At 39.0% G+C, this 23434-nt stretch overlaps 1 protein-coding gene and 1 non-coding gene across 2 annotated transcripts in view; both read right to left on the bottom strand.

Annotated features, from left to right (window-relative positions):
* The window catches only part of Cpne8 (copine 8), a 188430-nt gene that overhangs the window by 2900 nt on the left and 162096 nt on the right, over positions 1 to 23434 (bottom strand). Inside the window, exons 16-19 of the mRNA XM_005354325.3 lie at positions 20032 to 20159; positions 12011 to 12113; positions 10492 to 10549; positions 6561 to 6634 (exon numbers count right to left, since the gene is read on the bottom strand). Coding sequence (XP_005354382.1) covers positions 6561 to 6634; positions 10492 to 10549; positions 12011 to 12113; positions 20032 to 20159 — 363 coding nt within the window. The remainder of the gene's footprint in view (positions 1 to 6560; positions 6635 to 10491; positions 10550 to 12010; positions 12114 to 20031; positions 20160 to 23434) is intronic.
* Positions 21443 to 21608, bottom strand: LOC113456757. Its single transcript, XR_003377505.1, has one exon. It is a non-coding gene; the product is annotated as a U1 spliceosomal RNA (small nuclear RNA).

The raw sequence follows: 23434 nt of genomic DNA, 5'->3' as shown, positions 1-23434 counted from the left end.
TTCATTTGGAACGGTTACTTAGTAGATAAACACTGTCCTGCTGGGTTTGCCAGTTCAGTTTCTCTGGAAGGGATGAGTCTTGAAATAAGTTGGAAATCATTGAAATTATTAGTGCTGTAGATAGTTTGTAAGCACATTAACATTTCGTCTTGAGGGAAAAAAAAGATGACAGAAGACATTAATTTAGGATGTACAATAATTTCTGCATCAGGATTTGAAAGTTTTATTAATGTTTTTCTTTCAGAGAGACCAAGAACATTTCCCTCTTCATATTTTGTCATAAAATTCTTCTGAAAAAAATCTACTTTTGATGGAAGCAATTATTCAAAATGAACTTTTAGAAACCATCTGTTTTGGGGACATTTAAAACTATTTAGTTGCCACAGGAAAAATGAGTTAAAAAATATGAAAAACTAAATAGAAGGTGTAATTTTGATGCGATGGGGGTCATCTGTTTTGCTCCATTCTTCCAAACTCTCTTCCTCTATAATTCTAACCTGTATCTGTTTACCATAAAGAAGAAATTAGCTTTCAGAGGTGTGACAGGCAGGAAAAAGAACTGTTCACCCCTGAAGACAGTTAAGCCAGGGTAGGAGAAGGCTCACAGTATGTCCAATCTCCAGGTGGGGAGAGCATAGGGAGGGTGTGAACTTTGCAAAGTCACTAGAGGCAAGATGGAATTTGTAAACAAATACATAGAGGTATAAAGAAACAAGTTAAGTTCTGTTTTTCTCTCATTTAATCTAAATTACTAAATTAGTTCTAAGAATTTACTGTGGTTTTTTTTTTAAAAAACTACTTAAACCTTTTTAGTGAGCACTGTATAGGCTTCTGATTTCTTTATTGCATTCTTTCTGTTTTTAAAATAAAAATACATTTTTGTTAGCATGGGCCTATTTATGAATGCTCTATTTGCTACATAAGTGAAGATCTACATACAACATAATGTACGCCATGCTTTATTGGCATTGCTTTTCATTTTTACTTTATGGAAAGTTAATTTTTTCTCATATCATGTATCCAGATTCCTGTTTCCCTGTCCCTCTACTCCTCCAAGTTCTTCCCCACCTCTCCTCATATGAACTCACAGAGGCTGAGGCAGCGTGCACAAGGGCTTGCAAGGGTCTGCACCAGGTGGTGTCCCAGAGCACAAAGGAGAAGAAAATAGATGCCTCCATCCCTAACCTAGAAGCAACCCTCAATTTATAACCACTTGCGAATGAGATTTTCATTTTCTCCAAGGGAGTCTCACTGGGGAAATAAACGAGTCTTCAGTGAAGGCTGCATGCCCGGCTGTAGATGAACCAATAGAAATCAAGTTCAAAGGCATCTTTGGGGTTTTTTTCTCTCATTATGTCAGATCAGGGCATTTTTCTTTTAATTTTATCTTTTAATATTTATTTATTTATCTCATTTTTAGACCTCCAAGCCCTTAGTCCTTTCCATATATATTATGGTTTCCAGTTTTGTATTTTTATGGGATTCCTGAGTGTGCGAACAAATGGGTCTCTACATCTATATCTGTTTCTTGTGCATTTTTTGGACTATTTTCCTCGTTTGTTTTAGCCTATTCTGATGTGCTTGGTTTTGTTTTAACATAGTATAATCTAGTCTAGTTTTTTATATTTTATTATTATCTACCAGAAGCCTGTTTACTTTTTAATGAGAGACAGAAAACAGATAGATCTGGCTTACACTTTTTTTATATTTATTTATTATGTATACAATATTCTGTCTGTATGCCATTACAGATGGTTGTGAGCCACCATGTGGTTGCTGGGAATTGAACTCAGGACCTTTGGAAGAGCAAGCGATGCTCTTAACCTCTGAGTCATCTTTCCAGCCCTGGCTTACACTTTCTTAATTGAAATAAATTATAATTAATTTTTGAGAATTTTGTTGTACTCTAGAAGTATCAAATACCCAGAGTCCTTCTAATCTCATGAGCCTCTTTATAAATAATGGACAGAACTACCACAAAACAAACCCTATCTGAGAAAGTCATTGTTACCAACAGGGTTTTACTTATCACAGAGATAGGTTGGGAGTAGAAAAAGTTGAGAATTTTCTCTTTGCTAATCCTGAATTATCTAACATAATTTTCTTGAGGGGCATTTAGTCGTCAGTCCTGCCACTGCATGCCAATGAGGGGGAAAGGCCAATCCCCCCTTGCTGCCATCCCCTTCTGTTGTAACAACTTGACAGTTTTCTGGACAAAATATCCTTTAATCGCTTTTCACAGATCCTCTGATTCTGACATTTGATCCCTCAGATCACCTCTACTTTCTCATTTAATCTCTCATTTTTGGATGCTGCAGCTAGGGATACTCAGCTTTAAAAAAATCAACAAAACCAATCCCTAGATATTGTGAGGGCATACTATAAATTTCAACTCTTAACTAGTTACATTAGGAAGAAAGTAATATCCACAGTGCTCTAATTTAACATATCCACATAATGGACGTATCAGATGAAATCAGCTCTGCAAAAAACATGGTGTGTGTGGTGTTCCACATCTTCTCTCATCGCTCCCCCCAAACTCCTGTGCAATGGGACATCCTTCATGGCTGCTCTGATGGAAGGTTTGCCTTTTCATGAAAACAAATTTGAATGTGTGTGGGCAAATTGGCTTTTAGTTGCTGTTCATGCAATCGTGTTTGATTGTTCCTACTGTGCCGAACTCCATTAGGGAGTTTTCAAGTCTAAGACTTCAAGGCTATTATTCTCCTTTTAATGGAAAATATAATTTAAATGTAATTTTTAAGGAAATGATAGGCTGGCCTGCGGCCACATGCAGCCAGAAAGAATGGCACTGCATTAAACTCAATGGCCAATCCATAGTACAACAAGCACACACACATTGTAGGTACTGACCTAAGAAAATAAACAACAGAGGAATTCATCCTGCTTACTGCACATGGGCCATATCATACATGAGACAATCAAATCAAAGTACGGCCAGCCACTATAAAATAAAGACATGCAAAATGCCTTCCATCAGATGGTTTCAGGATGGTAATTAACAGCTACCAACACCTAATTAATGGGCTGTTGCTGAACGAACAATGGGAGGTTTTTTTGCTAAGGGATTAAATATAGCATCTTGTTTAATTTCATAGGCATCTTATCCGTTTTTGATCTGATTTAAGAAGAAACTGAAGCGTAGAAAGTTTAACTTAGCAAAAACGGATAGTGGCCAGTCATTATTGGGTTTGACTCTGACACGTCAGATTTTATAGTAATTTGGCTAGATTTTGATAATCTTTAGAATTTTAGATTAAGTAGAGAGGTTTATTGCAATGGAAGGCAACATTTTGGAATCAGAACTTGATTTATAATCAAAATGCTTCTGTGCGACTTACTTAACTCTCCATCTTGGGCCACAGTTCTTTTCTATGTGATGGCAAGGGAACAGAGTGAAAGAAAGGAGGAAGGGACACAAGTCAAGGCTGAGGACTTCCACCTGCACGAGCAAAGTGTGACCTGGGTAAAGGCAACGTAAACTAGATGTAAGCATCATGAACACGTGTGCGGGAATGATAGATTGAATGTGTATTTGAGTGTATTTAGCAAAAGAGGAAAACTGGAGTCAGGCTGTAGAGATGTTTAAGGGACAAGGACGTCCTGTAAAGAGTTGTCTATGGCATTTGAGGGTTGCACCTAGCTTCCGGCTTCTACTTTTCATTAGCTAGGGATTATGGGCAAGAGGAACCAAAATGAGAATTACTTTTAAAAATATTACAATCAAGTGTCTGTCCTAATGTTAGTGAAGGGGTCATAGCCTGCCTAGCACAGAGACCCTATGACAGACTCAACATTTCATCCTGCGCACATGCAGAAGCTGCTTAATACTGAGAACCAAAGAAAAACTCAGCCTGCTGCTCCCAACTTCCAACTGAACCTCAGCCACATTCTACAAGCTACAGCTCTGATTTTTCCAACCTGAGAAATTTAGGGATTCTTTAGTAACATATTTAATAACTTGATTAGCTTCAAAATGAAACGGATTGCAAGAAAACCAGAGCCCACACAGCTTCTATTCTATTATTTTCTAATGTGATTCTGCTGGCTTGCTCAGACCTATTTTCTGAATACTGGAAGATATACAATATTATCCTACTGTCTACAACACTTAAAGCTTCCATTCTTTAAAATGAGCAATCTAAGACTATGTCAGCAGAACGTGGGGAACTTTGATGGCAGGCCCCTACTGAGGTTCAAGGTGATAGAGGTGGATGTAACTGGGGTGTCAACGGCCAAGTTGCTCACATATTTCAAGGGTGAATTTAGGAACTTCTCTGTGAAATTAGAAAAATATGTCAGGTCCCCTCCTTGAATGCAGGGATTAAAGACAGGGTGTTGTCATCCAGGGGCTATTCATTCTCAAGTACCATGTCAATTTCCTGTATAGAACTTATAAGATTCCTTCATCCTTTCATTTGGGGTTTATGTGGCAGAAAACCCAAGTGTTTCCCTGTATCTCTAGGTGTGTTGGAATTCTCTGGGGATCCCAATGCCAAAGTCAAGACAGACTTGGCGCAGAGACTAACAGTTCAAGAAGAAGAAACGACCCTATGTATATTAACTTGTATCTGTATGAATTTAGGTTCATGGGTAACAGAGTTTTCTGCCATCTGTAACATCAGAGAAAAGCGGAGGTGAAAGAGATGGACTCTACAAACAATCCCAGAGGCTCGGACAGCGTACTGATTTGTTCAAGACTGGAGTGAGAAGACTGTGCACTCATGAACATTCTGGGTCCCATCTCAGTATACTTCCCAATGCTGTCAATCCATCGAGAGACGAGATGGCTCTTATTTCCACAATCAGTGTGCATGGCTTTGTGGTGACAGTATAGTGTCATGGTCCTCTCAAAAGAAGGCTTGGTGATTTGAGCAACCTCGATTCCTCAGGGATGGAACAAGCTATGAGATACCCCTGTTGCTTTTATAAAGAAGCATTGTCATAGCAACAGAGCACATTCAGAAAGTCCTTTGCATCTGAATTTCCTTTCAGTAATCTGATTTTCACAAAGTGTGGGCTGGACATTATGTGGAGCTCTTAGATAAATTGAAATTACTTGGACCCATAATTACGATGATGAGGTTAAGGCGAATAATTACGTGTCTAATTATGGAAATGAGAGCACCGTGATACATGCAAATAGATGGCATCACCATGTTCTTTTTCTCAGCTACTTTAGCCAAATCATTTACTGTATGTGTTTGTGCTTTCTTCATCATGCCTTGGAGAGAAGCTTGAGTCATTTTATTTATATTTTCAAATAATTCTTATGAAATTGTTTCTCTGTTAAAAGATACTTTCATTAATTTTGGAAGAGTAATATATGGTCCTTTTTAATATTATTATTTCCGTATTGTAGTGCTGGAGAGCTCACTCAACACTACCACAGAGCTACATTGTGATCCTTTTATGTATGAACTTAGGACATTTTGTCCCCTCTCCCAACGATTATTCTAATCATTTTGCTGGCCTCTATTTAGCTCTACTTCTGGGACATATTTTATACAGTGTAGGTGGCCTCACTTTACTTACAAGACTGTTTATCTCTCCCAACATAGAAAGTAAGAAAGTTTGTCCAAGTTGCCACATGTTAAAATTTGAATCCAATTCTGTAGGATTCCAAATTATATTCTTACAGTACTTACATTAAAAGTAACTACACATGAGATAATTTGGAAATAATATTGATAATAATTTATCATAAATAATAATTTATGTCCCTAAAACGTGCATATCATATCCTTGAGTGGTCCTAAGTCCTTTGACTATTCCTACTTGGAAAGGTATGAATCATAGACCTTTTCCTTCTTTTTTGCATCTTAAAAGGTACACATGCTAAATAAAACATACATAAATGTGGTTGAATTAACGCCCTGCTTTCAGCGACAACTTTTAACTGACTGTTTTCTTCTTATTTCTCCTCAAATAGCAGGTAGCTCCACAAATTTAGTCAAGCATTTTTCTCAAACATTTTCTACATGCAAAATATATGGGTAATATATAATTTATATGCTATGTATCATAATAAAATGTATATATAGATTACTTATTTGTATATTTTCAAAACGCATGTTTTCATTTTTCTAACCACAGTCTGGGTAAATTCTGACAATAACAATAATCTTTTTATATAATCTTTTTTGTATTTTTTTAAACTGTATTTTTTGTATTTATCAGCTGTTCTAGAAAATGCTTAGTTTACACAAAGACTAAACACTGAACTGATTAAAAAGTCCATTATATTTCTAGCTTCCAGTTTTACTAAATATCACAATAATAATTTCTCATGGGAGTAAATTAGAAAATGACAGTTGTTGACACTTGCACTTTACATATCGTGAATCTGAGACAAAGGGAAAAGCAATCCCATGCAGATTCCAATCCCTGTTACTTAAGTTACCCCACATGGGGAAGGGGTCAACTAAATGAACAGAACCCAGTACTGCTGGTTGCAGTTTAAGCGGCCCCTTTATACATCAGGAGGACATGGGGTCATCACAAAGAAGGAGACAGATAATGTTGATTTAAATCCTTACCTGTACAATGTCCCTTTCAGCATATTTCCCTCTGGAAGAAACTCTTACATCGTCTCCATCCAATTCAACCATTGCTTGAAAAGGGAATACAGTTATTAATTGAATACTATGTGCTGAAATAAAACTGTGTGAACTAAGAAATCACAATATATGCATGCAGCAATGCACCCGCTGGAGTTAGAGGAAGGCAGCTGCAACCTTCCTTTCTTTAATCATTTTCTCCAAACAGCCGTGGAGTACAAAATCTACAGCTAAAGGAAGTCAGGAGTATGAATGGTCCTCTTGAAGTCGGGCAGGGCCACGTACTGTGGCGCATTCTCTGAGCCATCTTTCCAACCTATGTACCATTCTGTAGGATCTAAATCTTGGTTATATGTTTAGATGACTGGATGGGCATGTGATATTCACCCATCTGTTTTAATGGGCTTTTTTTCTAATTTAAGAAACAGCGGCAATTATCATCTTCAAGTTGAACCTTATTCTTACTGACATTACAAGGTCGATACTGTCCAAGTTTTCCTTTCCAGACCACTGCAAAACAAAGCAGTATTTATCCAGTTCTTCATAAAGTATGATTTTTTTTGGTGAAGCATGGTAATTGTGTTTGTTGAGAAATAATTTCAGCACTGGCTGCAACAGCTGGTCCTCAGAAATGCTGTCCCGGCAGAGCAGCTGGGGATGTGTGGTGCTGCAATTAGAAACATTTCCCAGAGTTTATTAAGTTTTCTGTGAGAATTCCCTAAATAATTAATTGTATGAGGGAACTGGCTTGTGCGAAAAGTGTAATTCGGTTACTGAAAATTCGTTTTGCATACACAGGACCATCAACAGACTCGGAAGAGGCCCCAGAAAGTGTGGCACAGCTCAGCTGGAACACGATCCTCACCGGGTACTGCTTTCTTCAGTCCCTGTAATGTATTTACCTTAGAAAACACTGTTTCCAAATTTATCTTCCTACATATGTTCATGAGTCAGTGTTTCGGCTGGAGCATTGCTGGTAAATACGATGAACAGACTTGCCTGCATATACAATATATGCCGTAATTTTATGAAATGTAGGTTCTACCGATAATAAGGCCAGTGCTGTATTCCTGAGACGGTAAATGATATGTATGCTCACAAATGTGAAGCAAATAGCTCCTGTTGTCACCTGGGTTGGCTTTTACGATTTTCATATTACTTCAAGATATAACTGTGCATTGCTAGTGATGTGTTCCACTCCCTGCTATGCTCATAGATCGCGGCGATTCCCCTGCACTCGCTCTAAATCGTGAACAAGGCTCCGGCAGCAACGGAGACACTGTCATTATTATCCTCCACAACCTGTATTGCCACATTATCATCAAGGAAGAAAATGAATAATCTTGCATACTAGAGAGGTTCTAGACATCACCTCCCACTCTTCAGCACGCTTAAAGTTTAAAGGTTGCAGACAGCAGGAAGTGGGAGGCAGCTTTTGAGAGCAACAGAAACAGGTTCATAGTGATGGAGGGGTCATCGCCAAACTTCGGGTTTTCTCAGTGTCTGATCCCAGGAGCAGAGATTGTGGCCCGGAGGGACACTCCTGTGCTTCTCTGCAGCTATCAGAGACAGGGTGAAGGATCAGCTTACATCCCTTCTCCCCAGCCTCCGTCAGAGCAGCTGCTGCATCAATGCAACTTTTTTTTTTTGAAAGTACTAAAGGAGGACTTTTGACAAAAGAACAGCAATTTGTATGCCAGAGATTTTTCTATCTTATCTCTTTTGCTTCTTAGTCATGGAGTTAAGGGGAGAAACAGATTTGATAGGAAAGGAAGGGGGGGAAAAACTGTGTTAGAGAAGCATGTATTCTATCCTAGCCAGATTATCAGTTTTTATAAAATCAGGAAACATCTCTGTCTCGTTGAAACTTCTGCAGTGGTAAAAGAGAAACTACATGTTGCAGGACACTAACTCCATACCAACAGCAGGACCCTAACTCCATATTGCCATTTTTTTTCATAGACTAATGTCACTCTGATATCTAGGAGTTGGGGAGTCCACGGGAAAGCCAAGTCCCCTGTCTGTCTACACTCTTTCCTCACACTTCCTTACAGCACCATGGCTGCTCCAGAAAATGTGCTGGGCTGCAGGAGGGGTCTGCCTCTCAGAGCAGGAGGAGCTTGCCTCCAAGTGAATACCATGCCTTAGGGCAGTTTACGCTCCAACAAAACCTATCAGGGAAGCCTAGGAAGATGGTGGGAGCCTTCAAGGAATGGGAAATCTGGCCCCACCCACGGGTTCTCACTCTTCCTAAGGCTGCAACCCTTTAACAGTTGCTCATGTTGTGGTGACCCCAACCATAAAATTATTTTTTGTTGCTACTTCATAACTGTAATTGTACTTCTGTTATGAATCATAATGTAAACATCTAAATGCAGAAAATCTAATATGCAACCCTAGTGAAAGGGACATTCAACTCCCAAAGGGGCCATGATCTATAGGTGAGAACCACTGGGTTAAAATGCATTTTGGCTTTGTTTTTTTGTTGTTGGCTTGGTTTTTCAAGACAGGGTTTCTTTTTAGTTTTGGAGCCTATCCTGGAACTAGCTCTAATAGACCAGGTTGGCTCTGAACTCACAGAGATCCATCTGCACCACTCCCCCGCCCACCCCTGCCCCCCGCGCCCCACTGATTGCTGGGATTAAGGGTGGGCCTAAAATGTATCTCGAATGCACTCCTAGTATAAAAAAAAAAACTAGTATTTTGGTCTGCTACAAAATCACTGGGGGAAGAAAGGAAATAGAGAAAATAAGTAGCCTTGGATTTGGAGTGAGGCTAGGATGCAGCTAGCAGTTTGCTGATCTGCATAGAAGGATGCAGGCAAAAATTTACACCAACAAGAGTCAGGGGCTTTGCACTCCTGTGTTATGAATAGGCTCTTATAGACCAAAAACTGACCAGTGTGACTTCCAGGGAGCCTGGCAGACTGTAATGTGTTCCTGAGTGGTAAAGAGGAAAAAACAAGCACCAAAGGAGAAGGTTTGAGAGCTATTTTAGCTCGCAGCGGATGGCTTTGGAGAAGCACAGTCTGTCATCACTAGCCAAAGCGGGTGATCATGAGTCAGAACATGAAGAAGATGTCTTAGTCTTTGCAGCTCTAAAGAAGTGGCCCGCGGCCACAGCTGAACAGATGCGAGCAGCCAGAGAAAACAGCAGCAGAAGCTGTGGCAGTCAGAACTAAGAGAGTCTGTAGGAACAGGACGGCCAAGTCTCAGCCTAAGTACAAGGCCACTGTTAGTAAAAATAACTAACTACCCGTGCCGAAGTTAAAGTTGCCACAATTCAGTGGCATTCGTGAAAAGAAATCAGCCAGGTGACCAGTAACAAACCATCTTTAAAGAACTTTTTACTCTGGTCACTAGTAACCTAAAAAGCTGTCCTGTAACTGGCATTTGAGAAGGCTGAGCCTCCATCAGCTCAGTCCAGGATCATCTACGCAGCCAGCTCAGTCCCACTGTTACTGGACTTTGTTCTTTCACCTGATGGACCTCTTTGTTTCTAAAGCTAATTCTGTTAACTAGCCAGAAGCTGGAATCACATTAAATTAGCATATCGCGCCTCTGTTAATATTTCCGTTCACAACTTAATGATTCATTAATATAGCAGTGTTCTTTAAAGGCTGTCGACACTCTTCCCCCACACAGCGAGCTCCCCTGGAGTGTTCTTTGCCTTAGGAATCAAATCTCAATTTAGCACTCCGTCAGACTCACATACTGTTTCAAGATAGAAATTCTCACAACAGGCAAAGGTGCATGTTCAATTAGAGGGAGGGTGTCTTAGCCAATGACTGTGAACTGTATTTATGCTTATGATGACATTATACATATACAAGCTCAATCACATTCTTTTGCCCAGTTAGGCTGACAGAAATGTAACAGGACCATAAGACCACTGAACTCTTGCTACTTACCGTCAAATTCCGCAGGTCCAACACCTACTATAATTATTGACATTGGAAGCTTCGAGGCCTTTAGGAAAAAATAGCACAATGAGATCTCAATAAAGACATTTAATTCTTAAGAAAAATGAAAGCACATATAAAACATTGCACAGACTTTCGATCTGGCTATTTTTTGCAAACAGTCCTAGAAATTTTGATAATTTAATAATTAACTTAGTATTTTTTTAGAACTTAAAGACAAAAAGAAAATGATTTCTTGATTTTCTCTGACATTTTCACAGATGCTCACCAAGATAACTTTTAATAACATGTTCAAAATTGTCATCATCACAGTGAATTATTATCAGGAATTATTCTCACAGCGAATTAGCAAGTACAAACCAATGGCTACTCAGATAAGTTTAACCTTTCTCATCCGTGCATTAAATATCTATGAACTGCTGAGATTGAATATTTAATGTTGCAACATGGCTTTCATCACATGAAGTACTGAAGTCATATTCTATAAGTTACCAAATAGGGCTAGGGAGATGACCCAGCGGGTAAAGGCTCTTAGGATCAAGCGTGAGAGACTGCAGAGGCCAGGGAGCCACACGACAGAAGGAAAGAACTGATTCCTGTAAATTTCCCTCTAACTTTCACATGTGAATCAAAAATGCCTGTCTACGTGCATGCAGATATGTAAAATAAATAAACATATTTTTTTTTCTTTTTTAAACGTCAGTAGTTAGAATCAGCAGCAGATGCACAGCACACATAGTGAGAACATCTTGTACTGGGAAGTCAGTGAACTACAAAAAGCTCTTTCTTAGTGCACTGTCTTCCTTTTAGTTAGTCAAGAATTATTAAGTCGGCATGTTAATTGCAAATAGCATAACTAGAAAGGGGACAGAAATTCAAGGGTCTAAGTAGAAACAAAATACATAAAGACATTGGGTTGTCCCAAAAAGAAGATTAATCTATGAATCACTTGAATATTCCCTACTTGCATTTGGTTTTTTTTCTCATACTAAATAACTAACAATATTTTTCTGTTCCTAAAATTGTGAGGCTTGACAAACAACTCATCCATTCAACGCATTCTTAATTAAATATGCCAAGCTTAGGCATAGAAAAGTTTGGTAAAACAAGTATAATTTAGCAAATCACCATCTGGTAAACATAGATTTTAGAGTAAATTATCAAAAGAAGATAATGAAATCATGAACAAAGAAGACATACACCTGGGACATAGTATGGCTTTAAGTCAACTGCAGAAGCAGAGACTGGCTAGATTGTTCTCATGGAACTGCAATGTCAGGGCATGATAGGTCCTAGTCATCAGAGTGTACAGGAATACCAATCAGTCTATTGTTTGAAAACTGAGCAAACCTTGTATACATGAAAGTAACCCCCACCTCCCCAGTCCTTATGCAGCTAACGTGTGAAGATTGCTCTATAAACTAAGAATGAGATCAACTGTGATGGTGTGGTTTTGTTCTCAACCTAAGAGGCACTGTGGTGTCACTGAGACCCTGGTCCTACTTACATTAACTATGGATTCTTTAGTTTGAGCCATATCTGAGATCACACCGTCTGTCACAATCAGGAGCACAAAATACTGGGAGCCATCTTTTACGGAAGATGCATACCTGGAAAACAATAGGAAGGTAAGGATAGCAGAAACAGGAGGAGCTTCAGATGAGGGCTGCAGAGTGTTAAGTTTCAAATCTGGGACAGATGCCTGAGGTGACTCTTTAACACATTAAAGCAGACCTGGCTGCCAGGATCTCCCAGCATTCCAAAGTTCCTACCTGTTACAGGGTATGGCTGGGGTAACCCTGGTTCAGGGTACCTTGAACCCTTTGGCCAGGGTCTGGGCTCCTCTTCCCCCAGAGACTCTTCCCTATATAATCCAGACATTTTGGTTGCCCTTCCCCTTTTGTACCGTTGTCTTCCTGACTTCTGCCCCTGGTTCCGCTCTCCATTCCCCTCCCTGTCTCCATCATGGCCCAGCTCAGTGTGGTCATGTCTACTGTGGACTCTCCCAGATGTCCTTGCCTCTCCCAGATGTCCTTGCCTCTCCCAGATGTCCTTGCCTCTCCCAGATGTCCTTGCCTCTCCCAGATGTCCTTGCCTCTGACTATGCTTTCGCACACATCTGCAACAGCCACATCCTTTCCTTTTTCTTCTTTCCTTCAGAGTAGCCATGAGGCATGGCCAACAAGCCTTCTAATATTGAGAAAATATTTACACATATGTCAGAAGCCTCCTTAAGTACACGTTTTTCTGAAACAACCAGGCAGATTAGCTACACTGCTAGTGCCTGCCAGGACCCAGACATGCTTAGCTTTCTTAGAAGTGTTTTCACTCACAAAATTTGCCAGGATGAAGATTTCTTTCATAAAGAGGAAAGACTGGATATAGATTTTGAAAAGACCTATTCTGGCTGCGATTTATTATGTACAAGCTATTCAAAAATTATTGAAGTCATCAGAACTCAGTTTTCTTATCTTGAAAATTGAGACAGTAATATTTATGCTTTTGAACATTAAATGAATAAATTATATGTATAATTATATGTGTGGGACTCAATATAAAATGGGGCTCTGTAAATTAAATGATGACTAAATGATTCTTATTTTTGAACTGGACAAAATCAATGTTGAGTATCACTGTGAACATACTAAACACCACTGGCATGTATCCAAAGAAACAATCATTTTATTATAGTTCCTGAGATTTTACCTCAATAAAAAAAGTCAAATAGATGGTATACCCACAGTTCTAAGTGTGTGTAGGAGGGTGAATGAGCATTTGTGTATATGTGCATGTGTGTGTGTATGTAAATATGTGTGTGCACATGTTTATACATATGTGTATAAGTGTGCATCCTGGCACAAATGTGCTGGGTGCTTCATTGGCCTAGAGCTGGCCACATAGGCGAGTTCATGTCCAGTGACAAGTGAGTCTCACACACCTCTTAGGACACAGGACAGGAAACAAGAAGGCCTTGTTATCTCAAAAAACTATCAACCAGACCACATGGGGGGAAAATGATCTAAAAGTATTAAATTGAAAGGCTAAAGAAACTGATCCAACTTGAAAGATCCTAACTGATCCTGCTTGAACATGTTGGGTAGACTTGGAAATCACATGAATAAAAATATTTGCAACTTTCTGGGGTACAAAAGAAAGTAGCATGTACTCGTGCTATTGAAGAGATGGCTGTTGCCATGGCTTATTCACTGACACTTGCAGAGACACTTGGATTAGTCCCACAATGACCACACAATAAGTGACCCTGAACGTCAAGGAATCCATATGAATGTGACAGCAATACAATCATTGGGGAACAACCCCAAGCAGGGAAACCCATTATCCTTTTCATTTTCGAAAGAAGCAATCTTACAATTTCCAGCTGTTCAATTTTTAATATCTGAACAGTCATTTTTCAAAAAAAAGGAAAAAGAAAAAGCATGTATTACTGACTATAATTCAATGTGAAGTTTTATATTTTGCGTGATTAATGTAAGACTGGAAATAGCAAGAGGAACACATCTACAAGTGCACTGGTATCACCTTTGTGCTAGTTTAGACTGGTCAAAGCTTCTAAAAATGGAAGATTCCTGGCACATTACAGAAGTCTGGTTTTATAATGCAAGCCTCCACCTTCAGTGCCTTAGCAGGCTCGATCCCACTCCTAAGAGGAGAGGCTGTGCTCACAGGATGTAGAGGTGGAGGAAGCCGACAACAACAAATCTACATTCCTCTGTAGTTCTTATTCATCTTAAAATTCATAGAAACCTAGCTTATTCATCTTAAAATTCATAGAAACCTATTGGTTTATAATCTTAGACATTTTTAATAGTGCTTTATTGTTAACTCTATAAAAGTACATTTGTAAGGTTTCATATACTTGAAATTATTATAAATTCCATTTTGCATAATAGCTGACCAAACTATTCTAGTGCTGAATTACTATCTGCACTGAAAACTAGGGATCTGAAACTATTCCATTCCTGTAGCAGTTACTCTATAAACGATCATTTATTTGGAGAGTAAATCTAACTTCAGACAAAACCAATCTCATGCTACTATTTCTTTTAGTTTAGCTTCTTCGTAAAAGTAGAAATAATACTTATGATCAAAAGTACTAATACGTTACAGGAAGTATGAAGTAGGATGTACCGGGCAGGCCGCACTCCAAGTTCCTTTCAGAAAGTGACAATGAGACACAGGCTTGTAGATTAAATTATATTACAGAAGTTTCCGTCTTAATGGAACCTTCACTGGAGTGCATAATTAAAACTCTTATTAAAAGCCTTATCACTACCTATTCTGGAATATAGCCAATCTATAATTTATATGTTACTATTACTATGATAAATGTGAGAGAAACATTAGCTTTCTAAAGACCTCAGAATTCACATCTATTTGCCTGGAATTTCTATAACGGTTCCAAACATATTTTTCATAAAAGTTCAGAAATGGTTTTCTCAGATTTGTGAAGTATTCTTCTAGCTATTCATTGGCTAACAGGAACACAGAAGGCATGAGCAGGAGCTAAGAAACCAATCCAGGCATGTGTCATTTAAATAGGTTATCATTTATACAAGTGGATTGTGCATATTAATATTGAGGAAAAGGACACACATATTTAAACACTCCATCACTAACAAAAAAAATTTTATGTAACAAAGCTGCCACCTCAAACTGCTTTTAACTACATAATGCGGTGAACAAGAGCCCCTGCCGAGGTGTGGAGCAATGTTTTGCTGCCTTCTGTGTTTACTTTTTTTGTTGTACATTTTCAATTACTTATTTATTTTATATGTATGGATGATTTGTCTACATGTGTATCTGTACACTGAGAAGGCTAGCACAGGACATCAGATACCCTGGGACTGGAGTTACAGATGGTTGTGAGCTGCCATGTGGATTCTAGGAATCAAAATCATGTCCTCTGGAAGAGCAGCCAGTGCTCTAACCCCTGAGCAATCTCTCCAGCCTTCTGCATGTTTTAACCTCTGTAGTAGAGATTAAAGACAAAGGTTCAAGGTACAGCAACACAATGACCTTGAGTTTCGTTATCGTGGTTTGACTTTTAGTCTATATAAATGACCACTTTATACGTGCATGTTGCATCCACCAGAAAAGTAGGAATAATGGCAGTGCTGGCACCCCATGAACTACTGTGAAGGACAAAAATTAATTCATGCTGCAGCACAGAGATTACTGCCAGAGATGCCACAGCCTCAAAAATGATTGCTGTTATGATTTCGCTGACTGATCACACAGATGGAAGAGATCAAACAAGGCGCTCTTCTTAGTATTTTGAAATTAATTATAGCAACTCCAAAATAAAAATGTCAGTTTCTAAGCAATTAAAACTAATCTTAACTGGCTATCTAGATCCTGGAATGTCCTCAGTGCTAAACAAACAAACAAACAAAAGGAGAAATGCCAAGTTGAAAATGGAGCAGGGTTAAACTAGTATTCACTATAAGTAAGTGCTGAGAAGAAAATGACAGACAGACTCGAAGCAACACCAGCAGTTCTCTGTGATGGAAGCAGGGCTAGATTAGTGGGGTGATAGCTAGACACTGGAGATCCTGAGGCCAGGCTATGTTGCTTGTATTTATTTATACATAAGGCACCAACTGATACTGAGAAGCATTTTTTATAGTGTTTGAAATAGTCCTTGGATCATACTGAGCAAATACCATTGGGAATTCAAGAAATTGGAAGCAAGGTGTGTGAAGTCTCCTAAATAAGTACAGAACCATATATGTTACAAGTCTGATACTTTGTGTTTTATCTATTTCATATTTTTGCCATCCCATTATTATTATCTCAAAGTCAAGTTAATACTGAGAAATCAGTGAAAAATGAGGGTGTGCACAAAATTGCTATTCCTAAAGAGATTCCAAAATGCCAGTAAGTATATACTAAACAGTCTATATTTCACTCATATAGAAAACACCCTTGAAGAACAAAACAAGCAAACAGAAAAATACGGATATGTACTTGCTATGACTTAGGTACAAATGGGTTTCAATGGTAACATCTGATACAAGCATATCAGAATTCAGCTAGTAGACATTTTTACTTTGTTTTGTTTTTGAGATATGGGGTTATGTATCTCATGTGACCTCAAACTTGCTATGCAGCTGAGGATGACCTTAACCTTTGAACCTATTGCTTCACCTCTTGGGTGCTGAGATTACATGCATGTACCCCATACTGAGTTTATGGGGAGCTGGGGATGTACTTAGGACTGGTGTATGCTAGACAAACACTCTAGCAGCTGAGTCCACCCTAGCCCAAGCTAGCACTTGTCCACTTGTTGAGCGTTTATTTCCTATATGGGAGGCTGGTGCTGTCTACTACCGAAACACATTCATGAGAGATGACATAGTCAAGAAACTATATAAACAGAGTGTGTACACATGTTAATTGTGCTGCTACTTTAGGTAAAGAAACAAATAGAATATTGTCTTCCAGCAGATGAAGTTTTCAGATGAAGATATTAGATGAGCCAGAAATTGTCTATCTTGATAAAATATTAGCAGTAAAATTAAATATATAATTTTAAGATAAAGAAAATGGCAAAGAGCGTTAATTTCAGAGATTTTTGTTAAAAGGTCGTCAGATAGAACATTTTAATTTCCTGGGAAGAAAAGATAAGTAATACAAATCCAGTTTTGACTGTTTTCTCCCATTTTAAGTATAATAAGAAATAGTTATTAGATCATGGCTTTTTTCAAAGGATCTGAAAGCTTTAGTCAAGAGTGACTTCTATGTCTGAGTTTCAGAGAGAGCTGATTGACACATAGGAATAGCAGTAGGGATGTAGTTTATTGTTTAATCATCCTTGGCTTCCATTCATCTATTTCCTTTGGTTTTGCATGTGTGTGTCATGTGTGACGGTGTGCTCACCTGTGCAAGTGAATTGGAGGCCAGGGATTGAGGTCAGGGGTCATCTTCAAGCCTTTTCCACATTTAATTTTTAAGGCAGGATCTCTCACTGAGCCTAGAGTTCACTGGTTTGGTTACGATAGTGGCCAATGAACTCCAGGCATCTGCTTGTTCTTCCACCCCACCCCAGCACTGGGGCTGCAGACATGAGTCACAAAGTCTGGGTTCTAGAGATGAGAACCCAAGCCTACATATGCGTATAGCAAGCGTTTTACATCTCCCTAGTCCAAAACTATGGCTTAAACAGAAATAAAAAAGCATATAAAAGAATTCTATATAAATTTAACTTTTTATAATAATACCAAGACAACAAACACAGAACTGATTCATAAGTATTGGTTAGCATATTTAAAACAATGGGCATGTTTTTCTTTGGGTTCACCTTCTTACTTAGCTTCTTTAGGTTCGCCAATTGTAGACTCCGTGACCCTTATTTATGGCTAGAAACCAATTATGAGTGAGTACATCCCATGTTCATCTTTTTGGGTCTGGGTTACCTCACTCAGGATAGTGTTTTCTATTTCCATCCATTTGCATGCAAAATTCGAGAAGTCATTGTTTTTTACCGCAGCGTAGTACTCTAATGTGTATATATTCCACACTTTCTTCATCAATTATCCTTTTGGCTATGAACCTTCATCTGGTGATGGATGGAGATGGAGACAGAGTCCCACACTGGAGCACTGGACTGAGCTCTCAGGGTCCCAATGAGGAGCAGAAGGAGGGAGAACCTGAGCAAAGAAGTCGGGACCGCGAGGGGTGCACCCACCCACTGAGACAGTGGATCTGATCTACTGGGAGCTCACCAAGGCCAGCTGGACTGTGACTGAAGGAGCACGGGATAGAGCCGGACTCTCTGAACATGGCGAACAGTGGGGGCTGATGAGAGGCCAAGGATGGTGGCGAGGGGTTTTGATCCTACTTAGTTTTCTGGCTTTGTGGGCGCCTGGCCAGTTTGGATGTTCGCCTTCCAGGATATGGACGGAGGGGGAGGACCTGGGACTTGCCACAGGGCAGGGCACCCTGGCTGCTCTTTGGACTGGAGAGGGAGGGGGAGAACGGTGGGAGGAGAGGGAGAAGGGTGGGAGGAGGGGGAGGGAAATGGGAGGCTGGGAGGAGGCAGAAACTTGTTTTTTTTTTTCCTTTTCTCAATAAAAAAAACTGAAAAAAAAAATAAAAAATAAAAAAAAAACAATGGGCATGAATCCATATAAAATGGGTTTTGCCATTTTTTTATGTTTCTTTTATTAAAACGTGATGTGTATGGTAGTGTTAGGGAATCGATTAAAATTATTTTGCACTAATATGGTTTTGATACTATTTTTTAGGGAATTGATTAAAATTATTTTGCATTAATATGGTATTGATACTATTTTTCTTGGCAGCCATCAATAACCTAGAATGGTTTAAAATGAAACATATTTCCTATAGGAAACTTATTAAGCCAATATGATTTTCAAATTATGAATAATGACCAAATAGTTGATTGTGAAACAAATGACAGGGGAACAGAAAAGAATAGCCCACCATAGAAAAGGAGAGAGACAGAAGGCAAAATTAAGTGTCATTTCATCAAAAATCAATGTTTGCTGTTATGAACAAATAATGTTGAGATTCAGAATTCATACATTAGCATAAATTACAGAAGGAAGTATTTGAGAAATCCAGAACCAAGAGTCATTATTGAGGAGTGGCCTCTTAGATTTTTGTCACCCTGAGGTCAGCCCTGAATGCTGAGATACTGTCACATCCCAGGGAATGCAAAGTAGAGCACATTGGACTTCTGGTCACATCCAGAGAGAGGATAGCAAACCCTGAGAATGTTCTGAGAACTGAGGTCTTACACTGATGTTTTATATTGGATGCAGACTAATTTCAATTTCTAGCCGTACATTCAAAAGGATTGGACCTTCTTAGCTAATTTCAAACTATGACAGAGTTTTATAGGATTTTCCACTAACATTAAGCCAGATTTTTCTTTCAGGGATTTGCAAAGTGATATCTAATCCACTTATGTATATATGAAGCATCGTTATGTATAAATGAGTTTCTGTTTTAACATCTTCTCTGGAACATGTTGTCTGAACCATAAGCAAATTCTCCTCTCTGTACCGTGCACTATATACCAGCAGACTTCTGGGAATTAATAAAATTAGCTTTGATATTAACCTCAGAGAGGTTGAAAGAATGTGCCCTATATATCACAGAAAGAAAGCACTTGTCTTAATGGGACTGTCTCATTAGTCTCATGCCACCTCAGGACATGACATTGATATGAATGACTCAGACATTTTAAGATTGCCATCACTCTTGTTTGCTCTCATGCATTCTTTTCACAGAAAGGGCTTTCTTTGGTTGGAAAAGACAGGCCTAACATCACCTGGCTTCTTCATTTGAATCGGATGCAAAGTCCTAGTGTTCATTAGTTGGTGGGGGCCACCCTGTACCTACCTACTTCCTAACCTTCTCAGATGCAGTGAGAAGAAAACTCCTTGACTGTGGAATTATGGTGCAGTGATGGGCAGTTTTAAGCATGATCCAGCAGATTAGCCTGGAGCAGCGCAAGCCTCTTGCCTGCTCCGTCCTTACCTCGCTACATGGTTTATCACAGGAGCAAAGTTGGTTGGCCCATACAGCTGCACAGATTTCAGACTTCTATAATAAGCTTCCATGACCCCTTCGATGCCATCACAATAAGGATTCTGAGGGTTGCCGTTCTTGTAGAAAATTATGGGCAAAGAAAGTAAAAAGAAAAATTAGTCTCCATGAAAATCAGTTAAGGAGAAATTAATAACACACTGACATGCTTAAAGATAATTTAAACTTAAAGTTTTATAGTAGCACCCACCCAATGCTGATGAATTAACTGGTCCACAAGAGATATTATACAGATCATAATATGAAGATAGTACATTTGAAAAATGTAAAATAATCTGAGAAGCACAGCAGATATTTTCAAACCAGAGATAACTCCAAATAGACTTCTGTACACATAGAGGTTTTATTTAAAATCCATAAAGAAGAAACCTGACTCTGAATGGTTAGATATTTAGTGGTTTTAACTCCATATCCTTAGCATATTCTACATTTTCCCAGTTTAATATCAGTAGCAAGCATGTATTACGACCTGCAAAAAGTGAATGTTTTCAATTCAGTTTTACTTGAAAACTGGAAAAAAGCAAAATACCTCCTATGTTCACACTTTTTAAGTCATGGATGTCCGACTCTGCCTGGAGAAAGGGTCATAGGGAATATAATTTGAAGTGAGAAACATTGAAACAAGAAAAGGGGAGAAATATCAGAGGATATCCATGTAATCAAGTGAATGGAGCTGGCTAGTAACAAACGCTTGTTTTGGGAACAGTGCCCACACGGACATCACACCCTTCCTCTCTCACATTGCCCATGTCCTGGTACTGTTGAGGTTAACCCTCCAGGTCTAGATTTTAAAAGTTATTCAAGTGAGACACATTTTAAACTGTAAGCAGGAAGCCAGTGAGATAGAAAACTAACACTCATACAATGCTTTTAAACCATGATGGTTTGAATGAAAATCTCACCCATGTAGACTCAGATATTTGAATTCTTGGTCCACAGTTAGTGCTGTCTGGGTAGGCTTAGGAGGTGTGGCCTTGCTGATGGAAGTATGTCACTAGGGTAGGGTTTGGCATTTAAAAGCCTTGTTTTTCCCCAGTTTTCTATCTCACTGGCTTCCTGCTTACAGTTTAAAATGTGAGCTGCCTACTGTCATGCTTCCCCATCATGACAGTGATGAGCCCCTATCCCTCCAGTACTGCAAGCCCCCAGAAAGCATTTCCTTCCCTCAGGTGCTTTGGTCATGGTGCCTTAGCATAGAGACAGAAGAGTAACTAATACAAAACCAAAAACAAGCCAATAAACAAACAAAACAAACCAGCAGAAAATGCCACCCGGAAAACAAACGCTCTCTAATAGGGGGTATTCTGGTGTTGGCTCTTTAGATTATTGTGTATGTTTCTTATAAGGGAGAGCACAAAACTGTCCGACATTACCACCAATTATGCAGTTGAGTTTCTCATGTTTGTGGAAACCACAGGGGTCAGCACACATCCAGAGTGCAATGGATAAGCCTCACCCTGGGAAAAAGTCCCTTTGTGATCATGGTATCTCCCCTGCTAGGTAATTATAGGTATTTAGCTTGATGTGTCTAAAGATACCAGAAAAGTCTAGAAAGAATAGGGTCATTGGTGGGGGCTAATCTTAAGGAAGTAAGGATGAAACACAAGAGGTAAGCATTGGGGAAGGAGAATAATGGAAGGAGGATGGATACATGTGGAGGGATGGAGGCGAGTATAGGACCAAAGAGATGGGAGGAAGAAAAACTTACATTAATGATGTTTGAAAAAGTCATGGGAAAACCTACTATTTTATAAGGTTCCATATATACGCAGAGACAGGGTCTTGAGATGAACCTGGAGATCACCATTTTTGCTAGCCTGGCTTGCTGTAATGTCTCAGGAAACCTCCTGTCTTCACTTACAGAATGCTGGGGTTGTGGCAGTACCACCATGTCCAGATTTCTATTGATGTTTTTACGTGCAAGCTAGGGATTTGAACTTAGGTCTTCACATGGGACCTAGGGGTGTGAACTCAGGGCTTCACGTGGGCCCTAAGGATTTGAACTCAGGTCTTCATGTAGGACTTAGAGATGTGAACTCAGGTCTTCACGTGGGACCTAAGGATTTGAACTCAGGTCTTCATGTAGGACTTAGAGATGTGAACTCAGGTCTTCACATGGGACCTAGGGATTTGAACTCAGGTTTTCATGCTTTCACAGTAAACACCTTTCTAACTCTGCCATCATTCCAGTGCAGAGCTGACCTATTTCATCTTCTTTTAAATAAGATTTTATGATAGTCTTTTCCCTTAAAAGGTGCAAGCTAATTAAAACTGAAGTTCATTAATGATTTTAAGACATAGAAAAAAAATATAACAACCTTAGGGAACGGTCACAAAGTAGGATAGTCATAAACTACTTTTATGATGAGCATTTGAACATTTTCACTGGGGGCTGTATTTCTATGGAGCTTCTTCTCCCCCTCCTCTGGAAGTGAAATTATGAGGTCACTGTTTTCCCTCTTGGCGGTGGAAAGACAGGCACTGTCTGCTCTGCTCATCGCCCTGGACTGCTGAAAGCCTGGTCTCTCAATTAGTCCTCCTGCCGGAAGAAGTGGCACTAAGATTTCCTCACAGCCAGGGATGATAAGAATGCTTTTCAATGTGAAGTCTTATCTCTTTAAGAATATCTTGTCTATAGTAGATCAGATTATTTAAAATATTTTATATTACCAAAATTAGACTTCTCCTTTAATGACAAAGTTGTATTAGGTTATAAAAAAGGTTTTTAAAAGTAATTCCTTCAACAAATTATGCAGGAAAGCAAATTTTGTCTTTTAACACCAATTGGAATGTCACTGTATGTATGCCAACATTATCTCAGAGTATTTTTTATCTTAGTCAGGAAAACAAAGTACTCTGGAAACAGAATATAATCGCTAGGCAATGCTAAATTTGGTTTATTACCATCAGAATCAATCTAATCCTGTTTCCTTAACAGCACAGGAATATTTTCCACAGATTTCACAGGCTCTGACAGCTTTCTTAGCAGTTCTGAATTGGGTTTCAAAAAGATCTTACAGGTCAAGTAATAAATAGTTCATTCTTATCAGTAGACAGTTTTATGAATTTGACTACAAGAGTGAATGAGAATAAAGAAAAAGCAGAAAAGGAGATGGGCAAGATTTATGTATAGTGAGAACTATGCAGAAAGAAATTACTAACCTCATTGGTTAACCACAATTATTCCTTCTGGGGACTTGAAAATAGATCCAAACCCTCCTGAGGTTTGCACAAGTGGTTTTCATGGCTTTTTAAGTTTGGAAGGTTTTAAATCTCTGAGAGGCATGAAATTCCCAACAGATACTCTCCTTTATCTGACTTAGGAGTACAATGT

This window comes from Microtus ochrogaster, chromosome 15 (assembly GCF_000317375.1).
Source record: "Microtus ochrogaster isolate Prairie Vole_2 chromosome 15, MicOch1.0, whole genome shotgun sequence".
Lineage (NCBI taxonomy): Eukaryota > Metazoa > Chordata > Mammalia > Rodentia > Cricetidae > Microtus > Microtus ochrogaster.
Note: the sequence above shows the minus strand (reverse complement) of the source record. Positions and strands in the feature narration are given on the sequence as shown.